This window comes from Molothrus aeneus, chromosome 2, assembly GCF_037042795.1.
Source record: "Molothrus aeneus isolate 106 chromosome 2, BPBGC_Maene_1.0, whole genome shotgun sequence".
Lineage (NCBI taxonomy): Eukaryota > Metazoa > Chordata > Aves > Passeriformes > Icteridae > Molothrus > Molothrus aeneus.
The window spans coordinates 116,669,195-116,685,773 of record NC_089647.1 but is presented as its reverse complement, the minus strand read 5'-3'; the positions used below and the strand labels follow the sequence as shown (position 1 = coordinate 116,685,773).

Below are 16,579 nucleotides of genomic sequence, written 5' to 3'. Positions count from 1 at the left end.
GAGCGTGGCAGTGCTGCGGGAGCTGCACAGCCATTCTGCAGCCTTGGAGCCAGCTGCTGGTGTTTCCCTGCTGCTGCTCAGTTTTGCTTCAATGTTTCCAAAAGAAAGCAGATGAAGTAAGATATTAACAAGTTAAAAAAAAACCAAGCACAAGCAGTGATAAAACTGCGGACGAAAGATCTTTTAATAGTATCGTTTTTCTTTTATTAACTCTTTTGTCAGTAAAATTGTTGCTCCTGACTACCTCTTTATGCCTTTTGAACCACATGTATTTCTAATACTTTTCTACTACTTGTTATGGCTTTTGAGCCCCATGTACAACAGACGGGTGCCATCGAGAGTAGTTTTCTCTCCCAAATAGCCTCAAACACTCGTTTCTTTCTCCCAGAGAGGCTGAACCCGGTGGGGTTCGTGTCCCATCGCACACCCCTGGCCCCGGTATCAGCACAGGGGATTTGGCCCGGGCGCAGCCGTGCGGCGATGCTGCCGCAGCCCAGCCCAGCCCAGCGCCTGGGGCCGCTGTCCGGGTGCATTTGGCAGGGCACGGACACAATTTCAGCGGCGTCCGTCTTTGTGCTCCGTGTTTGTGTGGCCCGTGCGGGCGGAGTGGGGCTGGCGGGAGCCGCGCTCCCCTCAGAGCCCCTGAGGGCGGCAGCAATGGCGGCGCCGCTCCCTCAGCACCGCCCCGGGGCGGAGCGGGCGCTCTTTGGCGCCAAGATCGGAGCGCGGCTCCTCCGGGCCCTGCTCGGCCATGGCCGCCCCTGCCGAGCCCGGGCACTCGCCCGGCTTCAAGAAGCCGCCGGCGCTGCTGCGGCTGAAGCGCAAACGTCCTGTGCGGAGGAGCGACCCCGCTGCCGCCGCGGAAGCCGCCGCCTCCCCGGCCCCGCGGGGCTCTGCGGCCGCCCGCCGCCGCAACCCCTTCTCCAGCCTGGACAACGCTCCGCGGCGGGCGGCGGCCGCCCCTCAGCCTCCGACAGCGGCCCCCGCGGGCGGGGATCCATCGGCAGTGCCCTTCTGGCAGGTGGGACCGAGCCCCGGCAGCGGGGTCCTCCGCTCTCAGCCCTCAGGCATCGCCCTGCGCCCTCAGCCATCGCCCTCAGCCCTCAGCCATCACCCTTAGCCACGGCCCTAAGCCCCTCAGCCCCTTCCCAATGCAGCCCCGGGCTCGCCCCCGCCTCCTCCAAGGCCCTGCTGGGCTCGGGCTGTTGCTCAGCTCTGGGTGCAGATCTTGTGCTCGCCCGAGCGGGGTTTGTTTGCAGCCCGGGGTGCTGAGGATCACTGGGGAAATGTCACCGCAAGGGCAGTTTTTAAAATGATGAGCCCGTGCTTCCTTTGTGCTGTGCCTAATGCTGCTCTTTCATTCAGTTTTTAGAGCCGGCCTGTGAGGAGAAGCCCCCCGGGAGAGCAGAGCCTGCTGAAAGTTCCGACATCCTCGCCCTAAGCCAGGTATGAAACTGCGCACGCTGCTGAAAAGATTCCAGCTGTTCTCAGGGCACACAGAAAGCTGAAACTGTTTCACTTGGTATTTGGTGCCCCATCTTTGCATAAAAGAATGTACTGAAATGTATTCAAGGAAATTTCTTACATTGATGTTTCCTGTTCTGGTGACAGTCTTTTAAACCCAGCCTTCTGCCTGACCTCACTGGTATTGTAGTTCCGTGGACAGAGATTGTTGTCTTTCAGTTTTCCTGACTATAATTTTACTGTTTCTTAGTTTTATCTGTAGTTGAGGATGTTTTTCACCAGATAGACCTCCTGCAGTCTGGTTTTCAGCTACAGAAATGGGGCACTTCATCAAGCACATAGGAAAGCAAGAATTCCTGAAAACCAGCCCTTGAAATTCAAACAGAGTTTCAATAGACATTCTCTAATGTTGTTCTAGGTCCAGAAACTGAAGTTCAAACTAAATTAGAAGGATAGAAAAAGGAGAACAAACTCTCTTGGAGGTGCCCAGGGCTTTTTTCAGCATGTGACCTTACAGTCACCAGGAGAGGATGAAATGAAATAACCATTTTGGCATGGAAATTCTTGTCTTCATAAACACCAGGCTCAGGGCTTTTTTTTGTTTTAATAATTTATCTTTTTATTTGTTCCTAGTTTATTCTGTTGGAATGAGTCATGAGTGGAAGCCCTCTCATGCGGTTTTATAGGCAATGGAATGGAGTATTTTTGTTTGAATCTGGTGCTGAGTAAAAGAATGAAAATAGTAGTGTATAAAAGAATATAGAAATTATAGAATATAATAAATAATAGAATATAATAAAAAACAGAATATAATGTAATAATTTTATATATATATATAAAATAATAACTGTCAGCCTGTGGACAGGTTTAATTTTCTGCGAGTTAACTGATGCTGTTTCTGCTTGCTCAGGACCTTCATTCCCCTCTTGCTGCACCCAAAGCTCCCTCCTCGCCACGCCAGGAGTTCCCTGCAGACTGGAGCATTAAAACACGGGTTCTCTTCATGTCCTCCCAGCCCTTCACGTGGGCCGAGCACCTGAAAGGCCAGGAGGAGGCGCAGGGGGTGGCTCAGCACTGCAGGGCCGCGGAAGCCTCGCTGCCCCGGAGCGTGCAGGTGAGGGCCGGGCGGGTGCCTGGGGCTGCAGCTCTGCTCCCCGCAGCCTTGCCGTGCCCCTCACTCGCTCTGGGCCCCGCAGGAGCCGCGGCTGTGCACGGAGCTGCGCTGTGCCTTCCAGCAGAGCCTGCTCTACTGGCTGCACCCCTCGCTGCCCTGGCTGCCGCTCTTCCCCCGCCTCGGCGCAGACAGGAGCATGGCTGGGAAGGCCTGTCCTTGGGCACAGGATGAGGCCCTGCAGCAAGTGCTCATGAGTGACTGGTGAGTGCAGCCTGGTGGGCTGGGTGAGGGTGAGGCGAGGAGATTGTAATTAATCACAGAGTGGTGGCATGGTTTGGGTTGGAAGGGAGCTTGAGGATTAACAAATTTCAGCCCCTGCCATGGCAGGGACACCTCCCACTGTCCCAGGCTGCTCCAGGCCCCAGTGTCCAGCCTGGCCTGGGACACGGCCAGGGATCCAGGGCTGGAATTCCATGCCAGCCCCTGCCCACCCTGCCAGATAACAATTCCTAATTCCCAATCTCCCGTCCATTCCTGCCCTCTGGCAGTGGGAGCCATTCCCTTGTCCTGTCCCCATTCCCTCTCCAGGGCAGGGGCCCTGCCAGCCGTGCCAGCGCTGTGTGTTCCCTGGCAGGTCGGTGAGCTTCACCTCGCTGTACCAGCTGCTGCGGGCGCGCCTCTGTCCCTATTTCTACGTGTGCTCGGCGCAGTTCTCGGTGCTGTTCCGCGCCGCGGGGCTGGCGGGCAGCGCCGAGCCCACGGCCGCCATCGCGCCCACCACGCGCGGCCTGCGCCACGCCATGCGCTCCGAGGGTAAGGGCACGGGCACGGGGATGGGCATGGGGATGGGGATGGGCACGGGGATGGGGCAGGGCTGGGGCATGGGGATGGGGCAGGGCTGGCACACAGATGCCATTGTGCCCAACACGCGCGGCCTGCACCACGCCATGCGCTCCGAGGGTAAGGGCACCAGGATGGGCACAGGGATGGGCACGGGGATGGGGCAGGGCTGGCACACAGCCGCCATCGTGCCCACCACGCGCGGCCTGCGCCACGCCATGCGCTCCGAGGGTAAGAGCACGGGCACGAGGATGGGCATGGGGATGGGCACGGGAATGGGGCAGGGCTGGGGCATGGGGATGGGGCAGGGCTGGCACAGGGCTGCCATCGCGCCCACCAGGCGCGGCCTGCGCCACGCCATGCGCTCCGAGGGTAAGGGCACGGGCACGGGGATGGGGCAGGGCTGGGGCATGGGGATGGGGCAGGGCTGGCACACAGCCGCCATTGTGTCCACCACGCGCGGCCTGCGCCACGCCATGCGCTCCGAGGGTAAGGGCACGGGCATGGGGATGGGCATGGGGATGGGGCAGGGCTGGCACATGGCCGCCATCGCGCCCACCACGCGCGGCCTGTGCCATGCATGCATGCTGAGGGTAAGGGCACAGGGATGGGCATGGGGCAGGGCTGGCACACGGCCCCTCACTGCTGCCTCTCCTCGCCACAGGCATAGAATTCTCCTTGCCTCTGCTCGAGGAAAGTGGAGCCAGGAAACAGAAAAACTCTGAGGAGAGTTTGGAGACAGAGACAGCTGAGGGCCTCAGGGCAGGCAGCAGCGTGGAGGATACGGGGTGAGTAACAATGCTGTGTGTCTTTGGCATAAAGGGATGGGGCATCACTGATTCATTGATCATTAAACACCAGCTCAGAGGCTGTGAGATTTCACAGGAGCAAGTATAAGCCATAGATTCATGGCTCAGTTAAACACCAGCTCAGAGGCTGTGAGATTTCACAGGAGCAAGTATAAGCCATAGATTCATTGATCAGTTAAACACCAGCTCAGAGGCTGTGAGATTTCACAGGAGCAAGTATAAGCCATAGATTCATTGATCAGTTAAACACCAGCTCAGAGGCTGTGAGATTTTAAAGAAGAAAGAATTCAGCCATAGATTCATTGATCAGATAAACATCTCAGAGGCTGGGAGATTTCAGAGGAGCAAGCATTCAGCCATAGTCACAAGTTTCTTCATTAGAAGGCAATATAGAACTTTTTGCATTTCTTATTTTGCATTTCTAACCTATCACCTTTACTTACTTCTGCTCCACTGTGGATACTTTTATCCAATGGGTTTCTAACTCACCTACACACATATGCTTCTGTTACAACTTCTAAACTCTTAGTCACTCTATACAAGCACACCCTTACATTATAAACCCTTCACCACCTTGTCAATACAGTTTCTCACTTAAGGCATATTCTTACTTACAACTATAGAAAATAAGTTTATGATTTTTCTACTTAATGTCTGTTCTTTGTTCTTAATGTCTCTTATTCTACTTAATAATGTTCTTTATTTTTGCATCAATCCAAGCTCCTTCCAAGGCTGCAGATCAAACCCTCCTGGATCTGTGGCAGTTTCTATCTTTCCATTTCCCGCAGTTGTGCAGTGCTGGAATTCAGGGGCATCTCCAAGCTCCTGCACATTCCATTTGGAAAACCTTCCTCAGAGGCATTGCCCTCCTAACACTGATCCTGTGTCTCCAGGGAACCAGCTCCCAGCGATGATGATGATGATGATGGAAACTTCTCTTGGCTTGAGGAGATGGGAGTCCAAGGCAAGGTGAAGAAACCAGATACTATTTCTATCCAACTGTATCCTTCCCCTGATCTTCCAGATGTGTGACACCAGAAAACCCTGCAGCTTTTACAGTGCTGTGGTACACAATTTGAATTCTGGAGAAGTTTTTGAGAACTCTTTTCCAAATATGAATCCTCACGTTCCTGCATGTTATGAGAAACTGCATTTTTTTTTTTAATTACTTTGCAAGTAATTTCTAGGATTTGAAGCCAGGGTTAAGATGCTGTTTAATATCTGAAGAGCATATCTGGGTAGGTGCACAGCTGGGTGGGGTTTGGGTTGGGGATTTTGGCCAGGTGGGGTGTGGGGAGGCTCACTGCTCCAGCTTTTTGGCCCACGGATGCTCCCACTGCTCCATGGCTTTCCCTTGACTGGGCTGCCAGGCGCAAGGAGAAGCACGAGGTGCAGGTGGATCACAGGCCCGAGTCGCTGGTGCTGGTGAGAGGCAGCCACACCTTCAGGCTGCTCAATTTCCTCATCAGCTGCCGCAGCCTGGTGGCCGTGGCGGGGCCGCAGGCGGGGCTGCCCCCGACGCTGCTGTCCCCGGTGCCTTTCCGGGGCGGGACCCTGCAGACGCTCAAGGTGAGGGACGCGGCGGGCTCCGGGAGCGGGGGGAGCGCTTCCTTACCCAGGGAATCAGCCCCTGGCTTGGTGAGGTTCCCCTCAGGCGCCACAGCGGGGTTTTTGTGGCTAAAGCCTGAGTCAGCATTTTGTCTGCAGGCACAGCCCGTTCCTAAATCCCTGCAGCACGTCCCTGCCCTGAGCTGACATCCCAGCGTTCCCTTTCTCACCTCCCGGCACACAAGAGGCTGTGCAGGGCTGCCCAGAGGGAAGTGGCTGTTAAGATTCTCCCCAGATCTTAATGGCTCTCAGACTATCCCAGCCCCTGGCATGAGGAGCCCCTGAGGCACAGCTCACCCTCTGCTCCTGCAGGGAATGGTTTGGACTGGGAGGGACCAACCCCTGCCATGGCCAGGGACACCTTCCCCTATCCCAGGTAGTTCCAAGCCTTGTCCAGCCTGGCCTTGGACACTTCCAGGGACCCAGGGGCAGCCCCAGCTGTGCCAGGGCTTCCTCACCTTACAGCCAAGAATTCTTTCCCTATATCTAACCCAGATTTCTTCCCACTAAGAACAGGATCCAGTCACTTGTTCCACCAGAGAAGTTCATCCTGGTCTTGTGCACTTCCCTTCCCAGTCCCTGCAGCATTCCTGCAGTCCAGGAGTACATTTTAGGAGTTGTTACAGGGACATTCAAACCTCATTCATCGCACAGGGAGTGAACAATACTGAGGAGCGTTTCCATTTTCAGCGGGGCTGTGGCCCTGTGGTGTCGGAGTGGTGACAAGTCCCGGCTGTGCCGTGTGTGACCGCGGTGTTCTGTGTGCCCCCAGGCTCGCACTGCCAGCGGCCGTGCCCGGGTGCCGGGGGGCTTTGAGGACGTGTTCAGCCTGGAGGTGCTGGGGCCGGTCCTGCCGCACGCCCTGCACGCCCTGACGCTGCTGCTGGGCCCGGCGCAGCGCGGCTCCTTCCGCGCCCTGCTCAGCCCCCACGAGCCCAGCGCCGCCTTCAACACCCGCCCGGGCCCGCCCCAGGTGAGGAGGAGCGAACACCGGGACAGGCCGGGACGGGGAGGGCACACCGGGACAGGCCGGGATGGGGAATGCACACCGGGACAGGCCGGGATGGGGAATGCACACCGGGACAGCCCGGGACGGGGAATGCACACCGGGACAGGCCGGGATGGGGAGGGCACACCGGGACAGGCCGGGACGGGGAATGCACACCGGGACAGGCCGGGATGGGGAATGCACACCGGGACAGCCCGGGATGGGGAATGCACACCGGGACAGGCCGGGATGGGGAATGCACACCGGGACAGGCCGGGACGGGGAGCGCACACCGGGACAGGCTGGGATGGGGAATGCACACCGGGACAGGCCGGGATGGGGAATGCACACCGGGACAGGCTGGGACGGGGAATGCACACCGGGACAGGCTGGGATGGGGAATGCACACCGGGACAGGCCGGGATGGGGAATGCACACCGGGACAGGCTGGGACGGGGAATGCACACCGGGACAGGCCGGGACGGGGAGCGCACACCGGGACAGGCCGGGATGGGGAGGGCACACCGGGACAGGCCGGGACGGGGAATGCACACCGGGACAGGCTGGGTTAGGGAATGCACACCGGGATAGCCCCGGATGGGAATGCACACCGGGACAGCCCGGGATGGGGAGGGCACACCGGGACCTTCCGTGGCAGCGCCTGCCCTGGAATACCCGGGAGCACCAGAACAGCCGGGAGCCTCTGCCTGCAGCCCGGGGCTCGCCCTGCCCCAGCAGTGGTAACGGGAGCTCCCCAGCGGGATCTATTTCCCGCACAAAGCTCATTCCATGCGTGCGCCCTCCACAGGAGGACGGGCAGCAGGAGCTGCCTGCCTGCGGGCTGCATCCCAGGACTCTGGAGCAGCTGAGGCAGTGTCCCACGCTGGGGAAATCCTCCCTCCGCCTGCTGGAGATGAAGGATTACAGCTACACCTGGAAGGCCTAGGAATGCTGCTGGTGCCTGGAGCAGGACATTCCCTCCCAGAGCTGCAGGTGCTGAGCTTGGGGCAGGGGGGCAGGGACGCCCCACACAACTGCTGCACAGGAACACCTCCAAGGGCTTTGGAGGAAGGATGGGAAAGGCCTTGCACATCTCCTTTTTTATTGTACAAAGTGTTTTTAAAATAAAACGTGCTTTTATTGGTCTGGTTTGCCCCTGGCAGGTCAGTGTTCTCCATGCACACACAGCTTCTGTTCCAAGCATGGAATTTCTGCTCCTGCTCAGGGCAGGAACTCATGAACCAGATGAGCTTCAAGGTCCCTTCCAGCCCAAACCTTCTGGGATCCCATGGATGGGTGGAATGCTTGGCAAAACCCCTTCCCAGACTGTTCACAGCCCCCTGCCACCCTCAGCAGCTGCACCTTGGGTGTGTGGCACCCCTTGGGTTGGGGTGATCTTCAAACTCCACAGGGAGGAATGGAGGTCAGAGCTCCCACATTCACCCCAGGCCTACAAACCACAGCCTGGGCAGGGGAACAAGGGGAGGAACCAAATGCCTGCAGCACCTGGGCACAAGGGAAAGGTGGCCAGGCCTTGGCACCTCCAGGGAGCTTTGCAGTGCCCAGCCCTGCAGGTGTCCCCTGCAGGTGGCACTGAGTGCTCTGGGCTGGGGACAAGGTGCCCATGGGCACAGCTGGCACTGCATGGGCTGGCAGGGCTGGGCCAGCCCCGGGGATTCCATGGATCACAGAGACACAGGAAGAGGAGCAGGGTCTGCCCAGGCTCTGAGTGTTTCCCTGCAGGTAGAGGCTCCCAGGCCTTTTGGGGAGGGTGTCACTTTTCCATAGCTCTTGGCTGAGCACATTTCTGCAGCAGGGAATGCCACAGCTGAGTGGGAAGTGGAACCAACTCGTGTTTGTGCTCTCCAGGTGTATTTCCATAACCTGGTGTTTGTTACTGAAGTGAAGCTGTGGGCAGCAAAGCTCAGCTTTCCCTGCTGCTGCCCCTGGGCTCTGGGATCACCAGCAAAGCCCCACAAACCCACCGCAGGCACGGAGCAGCCCCTGAGCCTGGGCCAGCCAAAGCTTCCTCTGCCTCCAGAGCCTTTCTGTCTGCCCCAGGCCCCAGCAGGGATGCAGCTCTGCTGCAACTCTGGGTGAGCCAGCATGGCTTTACAGAGCTGCTGAGAGCTGGCAGCCCCAGGAGCAAAGCCCAGCTGCTGCCAGGATGCAGGGCTGCTCCCGAAGGACATGTGGCTCCAGGGAACACACAGAACCCCAGCTTTAAGCCATGACATGCAGACCTTTCTGAGTAGTTATTTTTCAAATGGAGCCTTCAGTGGGACTGGATTTCTCTGCTGCTGGGAGAGAACTCAGGTGTTTACCTTATGCATGGGAAACAGGGATACAGACAAAGGAAGCAAACAAGTACAGGGGGCTCTACATTCCCAAATTTGATGGTGTCCAGCTGAGGAGTCTGAGCTGCCATGGGGAGAATCCTCGGCAGCTGCAGGGTCTGAGCTCTGCCAGGCCACTGAGTGTGGAGGGAGCAGCTCCAGCCCTGGGATGGAGCCAGACACCCCCAGGGTGCCTCCTCCCATCTTTGCTGGGATTCCACACCTCCCAAACACTTGCAGGACAAGCTCCACACGTTTAGTCAGAGACCGAAGGCGAGATGCCAAAGGGAAAAAAGTTTAATTCAAGACAACAACGTCCATGAAATGAAGATCAACTGAAGCATTTTTGGAGCGCTTGGACAGACTCACAGGGGCTTTTCTGTCTCTGAACCAACCCCAACTCCCTGCTGCCCAGGAAACACCAACCCTTGTCCCTGCAGAGCAAGGAGACTCCACGTTCTGTGACACTGACGGGACCCACACGGCTCCAGGCACCAGGAATTCCTCAGCTCCATGGACCCCCATGGCCAAAGGGTCCCTCCCGTGAGGCCTGAGCAGCCTGGCTGGGTTTGTTCTGTCCCCAAACCCAGCTCAGGTTCACCCCTCACAAAGACTTGTCCTGGGACAAGCACCTGAAGGACCCCAGTGCAGGAATCCTGGCAGCCTGCTCCTAACTCAGATCCCTCCGGAGGGTGCACTGCCCCTCCCAGTCCCACGTGCACACAGATCAAAGATTAATGCTTCTTAAATAAAAAATAAAATAAAAAGTAGGAAAAGCTTTCTACATCCTCTCTGCTGTCCAACTGCCCAAACTCTGGATCACGCTCCTTGAGGGCAGAGGATGCTTATCCTTAACACTGCAGCCCAAGGAGTTATTTTGTAAAAGTTCAAAACAAACAAAAACCACCAGACCTGCTCCTGCCATCCCAGTGGCTGTTGGGAATCCTCACAAAGCCACTTCTGTATCGTGTGTGTGTTCCTTGCAGAAGGCATTTTGGTGTGTTTAAACTCCTGTTTCCTGGCTTGGCATCCCTTGCAATTACCGTTTACTGACCAGGGGTGAAGATTATGAACTTGTGCTGCTTTATTGACCAAGTTGGGTACAACAATTGAAGCGTCATTCTACCCCCTCCCTCCCCCCAAATCCAGTTGTAGATTTGTTAAAGAGTTTAAAATTCACATGAACCACAAATCCGTACAATCAGCATCAGGCAGTGGATTCCCTGGTTGGGAAGAGCAGCCCCGCTGGGAGGCCGGGCCGTGCCCGAGCCCCCGCGTGCCCCCGGCTGCCCTGGGGTGGCACCGAGGGGCAGCGCCCGGGCACGGCCCCAGGGTGTCCCCAGCACCTCCCCGAGCCCAGGGAACCCTGCAGCCACTACAAAACTGTATCAAAGAAAGGGTCAACGCTCTGACAGGAGAGGAACTGCAGGAGCTTCAGCCAAGGGTCTGGATTTCTGATGCCTCCAGAGTCTGTCGTCTGATTTAGTCGTTTAAGAAATAATTACATCACTAATGTAAACAATATAAACATACCAAAAACTAAGTATGATTTAAATACATTTGGATGGTACAAAAGAAAAACCTGCGGGTGTCTGTACAGTTTTTACAAGGTGGGAATCGCCGATGTATTTACAACATGAGAGGGGCAAATACCATTTCTTGTGCAGAGTAAAATGCTCAGAACCAGTGTCCCAGTAAAGCCAAGCTTAGCGGTGTGAGGCACTCCTGAACATGGTGGTATTGACCATGCTTTCCTTTGGTACGAGTCCCATGGCCTGCAGCGCCGCCGTGGCCGCCGTGGCTTTCGCGTGCTTCTTGTTAAGGCTGGCAAAGGTGGGCCTGTACTCGTTGCCATTGACTCTCACCTGGCACGGGGGAACCAGGGGTTAGCGAGGGGGCCGTGCCTGCCCCAGGCACACTCTGGGCAGCTCCTTTTTAGGGACACAGATCCCACGGCTGCCTGTCAGCAAGGACATTGCAGGGGATCCCACCGTGCTCGGGGCTGGGAGGGACCTCACGGGCCAGCCAGTGCCACCCCTGCCGTGGCAGGGACACCTTCCACTGTGCAGGGCTGCTCCAAGCCCCAGGGGCCTTGGGCCCTGCCAGGGACCCAGGGGCAGCAACAGCTGCCCTGGGCTCCCTGTGCCAGGGCCTGCCCACCCTGCCAGGGAATTCCTAATTCCCAAGATCCCATCCAGCCCTGCCCTCTGGCAGAGGGAAGCCATTCCCTGTGTCCTGCCCCTCCAGCCCTTGTCCCCAGTCCCTCTCCAGCTCTGCTGGAGCCCCTTTAGGGCCGGCAAGGAGCTCTGAGGCCTCACTGGAGCCTTCCCTCCTCCAGGTGAGCACCCCCAGCTCTCCAAGCCTGGCCTCAGAGGGGCTCCAGCCCTGGGATCCCAGAATAAAGTGCTCCAGGGACTCGGTTTGGCCTTTCCAGGAACAGGACTTGAACGTTCCAGCACCGAGACGGCTCCACCATCCTCAGCCAGCCCCGTGAGGTGTTTCTATCAAACAGAAACATGGATTTCACCCCTGGCACAGAGAAAGCAGCACCGGGGCAGGCAGCCCAGACCCACCTTGAAGATGAAATGCTTGCGGTGATCAGGCCCACTGTCGTCCACCAGCACGAACTCGGGGGGCGTCCACCTCCTCTTGTTGCAGATCTCCATCAGCGCAGACACCGGGTGCTTCCCTGGCACACACACACGGCAGGGTCAGTGCCCAGCCAGCCCCTGGCAACGGCGTCATTCCCGACAAGGAACTCACCTGAAAGATCCTTCATCACCACGTAATGGCCGGACCTCTTCTGGGCCTTCTCTCCCACAGCAACCAGGCCTGCAAACAACACAGGCACGATGACATTCCCTGCTCCCACCGATTCCCTGTGCCCACTGACATTCCCTGCTCCCACCGATTCCCTGTGCCCACTGACATTCCCTGCTCCCACTGATTGATTCCCTGTGCCCACTGACATTCCCTGTGCCCACTGACATTCCCTGTGCCCACTGACATTCCCTGCTCCCACTGATTCCCTGTGCCCACTGACATTCCCTGTGCCCACTGATTCCCCATTCCCACTGACATTCCCTGCTCCCACTGACATTCCCTGTGCCCACTGACATTCCCCATTCCCACTGACATTCCCTGTTCCCACTGACATTCCCCATTCCCACTGACATTCCCTGTTCCCACTGATTCCCCATTCCCACTGACATTCCCTGCTCCCACTGACATTCCCTGTGCCCACTGACATTCCCTGCTCCCACTGACATTCCCTGTTCCCAGTGACATTCCCTGTGCCCACTGACATTCCCTGTTCCCACTGACATTCCCTGCTCCCACTGACATTCCCTGTTCCCAGTGACATTCCCTGTTCCCACTGACATTCCCTGTTCCCACTGACATTCCCTGCTCCCACTGACATTCCCTGTTCCCAGTGACATTCCCTGTGCCCACTGACATTCCCCGTTCCCACTGACATTCCCTGTGCCCACTGACATTCCCTGTGCCCACTGACATTCCCTGCTCCCACTGACATTCCCCGTTCCCACTGACATTCCCCGTTCCCACTGACATTCCCCGCTCCCACTGACATTCCCTGTTCCCACTGACATTCTCTGTTCCCACTGACATTCCCTGTGCCCACTGACATTCCCTGCTCCCACTGACATTCCTCGTTCCCACTGACATTCCCCATTGCCACTGACATTCCTCGTTCCCACTGACATTCCCCATTGCCACTGACATTCCCCGTTCCCACTGACATTCCCTGTTCCTATTGACACTCCCCATGTGCCCCTGGCCCCTGAGGCAGCAGCAGAGCACAACCAGGATCACAGGGATCACACCTGGAGGATCACAGGGATCACACCTGGAGGATCACAGGGATCACACCTGCAGACCCCACCCAGCTCTCAACCCTCCACTTTGTTCCATCCATTTCACTCAGCCCATTCTTCCCAAGGAAAACTCTGAAGCAGCCAGGAGGAGAAACCTCTGAGCAGTCTCACACAAGGCAGAGAACACCTGGTTTTCCAAGGAAACCTGGTTCCCATGCCCTCTTTGGAGAAACAATCAACAAGGGAGACACTGAAGAACATTCTCTGACTGTTTTGTGCAGCCCTGAGTCACCCCCTGCCTTCAGCTTGCCTCAGACACAGGAGCACAGGGACCATTCCCATTATCCAGAGATGTCCCTGTGTCCCCTCCTGCCAGGAGTGACACTGCAGACCTGGATTCCTTGTGCTCTCTGGATTTACAGGGCTCCAGCCCCTGGGAGCAAAGCAGCAGAGAGTGGAACAGCCCCAGAGGGCTGCAGGGAGCACAGGCTCTCCTGGAGTCACTGCAATCACCAAAGCTCAGCACTGCTCTTCTGAAAACCTTACAGGATCAAGGAAAGAACTGAAGATTTGCCAGAAGTGTCTGAAATTCCAGTGACAATCCACCAGAGAAACTCAAGTTTCTCCCCATGGATTTTGCCACTCTCAACCTTTCAATATTCCTTTGTTTCTTACCTCCAGTTTTCCTGCTGTGGCTTTGGTGAATAAAGACAGGGAGATACTGCAATTGCTTCCAGTGTCTTCCTGCTCCTTCAGCTTTTGTGGGTGGCATTTGGGTTTCTCTTGCTTTCCAGGAAAATCCTTCCCTCCTTACCAGATAATCACCCCAATATTCCTGCAATCCCTAAGCAGGGCCTTCCCAAGGGGCACGAAGCCATCAGAGACAGTCACTGAAGGAAAGGCTCAGGGTTTCCCCCTGCACAGAATTTTCCACCCAAACCTACCAGGGATGCTCATCCTCCTCAATCAACTCTCTCCCTGCTGTTGAGCCCCTGACACTCCACTCCACCTCCTATCTCTGGGACCTCAACTGGGAATTTCAAACAAGCTGCAGCCTCCTCAGTCACTTCCTGGGACCAGGAATTGTATTTTATTTGGGCTGGTTTATATCTATAAATACATATTTATTAAAATAGATCTTTTAATAATTATTAAAATATAAGCTCTAATATTTATAAAATAAAATACTGTTTTCTACATTGAAAAATGTCTATAATCAATTCCTTACAAAACAAACCTGGGTGGTGGGTTAATAACAGCCTTCCTGTCAAACACTGTGGACTTTAAAACTCCACACACAAGTTTAAAACAAAAAAAAAGACTATTTGTTTTACCCATTTAATCACCCAAGAACACAGATATCTGAAAAACTACTTGTCCTCAATATAGAATCCCTAAATAGATAATACATAACATATATAATCCCTTGTCCTAAATATGTATTATATATAAAATAAATAATAAATAATATATATTATAGTATATGACATATACTATATATACATTATATAATTTATATACAATATATATCATGTAATATAGTATATAATATATAATAATAAATAATAAATATTATAGTATATGATATATACTATATATACATTATATAATATACAATATATATCATGTAATATAGTATATAATATATAATCATGTTTCCTGCTTGTCTGTGAGCAGGACACCTCCTGCCCCTCATCTCCCTGTGCCACAGACCTGGGTGGCCCAAGAGCAGAGGGAATTGTGCATCCAGGCACAGCTTTGGTGGGAATGATCAGGTGAGGCTGCACATGAGCAGAAGTGTTTCACCAGCAGGAAATGCAAAGCCCAGCTGGGCTGTCTGGAGGGTGGCCCTGGTCTCAGATGACTCTCACAGGCCAGGAGGAGCAGTCACTGCCACCAGGCACCTTTGGGGTTTCATTTCTCTCTTTACACAGAAAGGTTGTAAAGGAAAACACGTGAGGGGTTTGGCCATTCAAGCTCAGTTCTGAGCAGTGACAAAAGCCAACACAAGCCCTGAAATCCCAGCATGGTTTGGGTGGGAAGGGACCTTGAGGCCCATCCAGTGCCATGGGCAGGGGACACCTTCCACTGTGCCAGGCTGCTCCAAGCCCCATCCAATGGCCTTGAAATGAAAATTCTGAGTATTTCCACCCCTTGCTTTGAGATGGGTTGAAGGTTCCTGGTGCAGAAGAAATCTTTAGAACAGCAGGAATCTGACCCACAGTCAGTGTGGAGTTGCTGTTTTGTTCCATGCAGAGCAGAACAATTCCATTAGAAATCCTGACTGCTGAATTTTGGATTTAAAGCAAAAGGTGTTTCAGATGGAGAATCTCCAGCAGCACCCAGCACACAAACCCCAGTGGCCAAGCTGAAGGAGCAGCAGCACTGGATGGTTCTGCTGCACCAGGAGAGTTCTCCCCTGTGGCCTTGGACAGGAAACCATGGGAAACAGGGGAGGTTTCCAGGGAAAGTGGAGGCTAAAGCTGCTCTGGAAGCAGCCCTGAGGATGAGCAGAGCTGCCTTCAGCAGGACCAGGCTGGAGATGAAGAGCAGGGAAAGGACCAGAATCGCCAGGGAAGCCCCAAAGCCCTGAGTGTGTCACTGGCACAGCTCAGCTTGGGGGCTCTCAGCTCTGTGCCCACTGACCCCTCTATTCCACCTTCTACCCCGCTCCTGCTCCAGCCACTTTCTCCAGAGCCACCACTGCAGCTTTTCCACGAGGACAAAGCTCTGGGCTGACTCCAGGCCTTGGCAAACCTGAGGTAAAATCCCAGAACCTGTTCCATGTGCCAGTGAAGCCCCCCAGACAACACCTCCTGCTCCCAGGGGCCTCTGCAGGCAGCTGAGCAGCCACAAACATCCCTGAGGCAGGACTCCAGGACTCACCTTTTCTATCTGTCTTAAAGTCCACCATGATGGGCTCAACGCTGCCTTCCTTGTTCTTCCCAAGGCCTTCTCCTTCTCTCCAGCCCATCTTCCTCATCAGCTGAGCTCCCATTCCTCCAGTTACAGGGGCTGCTCTTAAGAACTGATCCTATCCAGAAAAAGAGAAGTAAAACAAGGCCTAAAGTTAGCGCTGGGATTTTAAGTAAGAAGTGGGAACTTCCAAAAAAAAATGTTTCTAACAATTTTTCACAGACTCAATTAAAAAATCAAAATAAAAAAAAAAAAAAATCCACCTGAGCTCTGTGGATTTTTAGCCCAAACCAGTGCGTGGAACCCGGAATTCACGCGGACACACGAGACACAAATCAATGTTTGGCAAAAAAGAACAACTTAGGAAAAGTCTAAGGTGATCCCAAAGTGGCAGTGACCCTTGGCAGACAGATGTGTTTAACCAAGCAACAACCTAAAGACTCTAAAGGCTCTAAAGACTCTGCTCTGATCCCAGAGATGTCCTCAGCTCGGGAAGTGGGAACTGATCCCGGCACAGCTGTGCCAGGGCACCTCCTCATCCAACAGAACACAAGCACATTTAGTCATGACATTCACAGGCTGTTTAGGCGGATTTAAATCTAAAAAAAAAAACCTCTCCCCACCTGATTCATTACACAGCAGTTGCACATTCAAGTTCTACTCTGAAA

The 16,579-nt window shown here is 54.9% G+C and overlaps 2 protein-coding genes across 2 annotated transcripts in view; one reads left to right on the top strand and one right to left on the bottom strand.

Moving 5' to 3' along the window:
* Window positions 1-736: 736 nt before the first annotated feature.
* DONSON (DNA replication fork stabilization factor DONSON) lies at window positions 737-7,968 on the top strand. The gene is made up of 10 exons (XM_066545581.1): window positions 737-1,021; window positions 1,366-1,446; window positions 2,375-2,578; window positions 2,661-2,839; window positions 3,213-3,391; window positions 4,083-4,206; window positions 5,121-5,228; window positions 5,598-5,796; window positions 6,608-6,808; window positions 7,632-7,968. Exons 1-10 carry the CDS (start codon window positions 752-754, stop codon window positions 7,767-7,769), a joined length of 1,683 nt encoding a protein of 560 aa, XP_066401678.1. The 5' UTR covers window positions 737-751; the 3' UTR covers window positions 7,770-7,968.
* A 1,470-nt stretch (window positions 7,969-9,438) lies between these two features.
* SON (SON DNA and RNA binding protein) overlaps window positions 9,439-16,579 on the bottom strand; it is a 37,753-nt gene continuing 30,612 nt past the window's right edge. Inside the window, 5 exon segments of the mRNA XM_066545579.1 lie at window positions 9,439-10,891; window positions 10,893-11,024; window positions 11,733-11,848; window positions 11,923-11,991; window positions 15,882-16,029. Coding sequence (XP_066401676.1) covers window positions 10,763-10,891; window positions 10,893-11,024; window positions 11,733-11,848; window positions 11,923-11,991; window positions 15,882-16,029 — 594 coding nt within the window. The 3' untranslated portion in view covers window positions 9,439-10,762.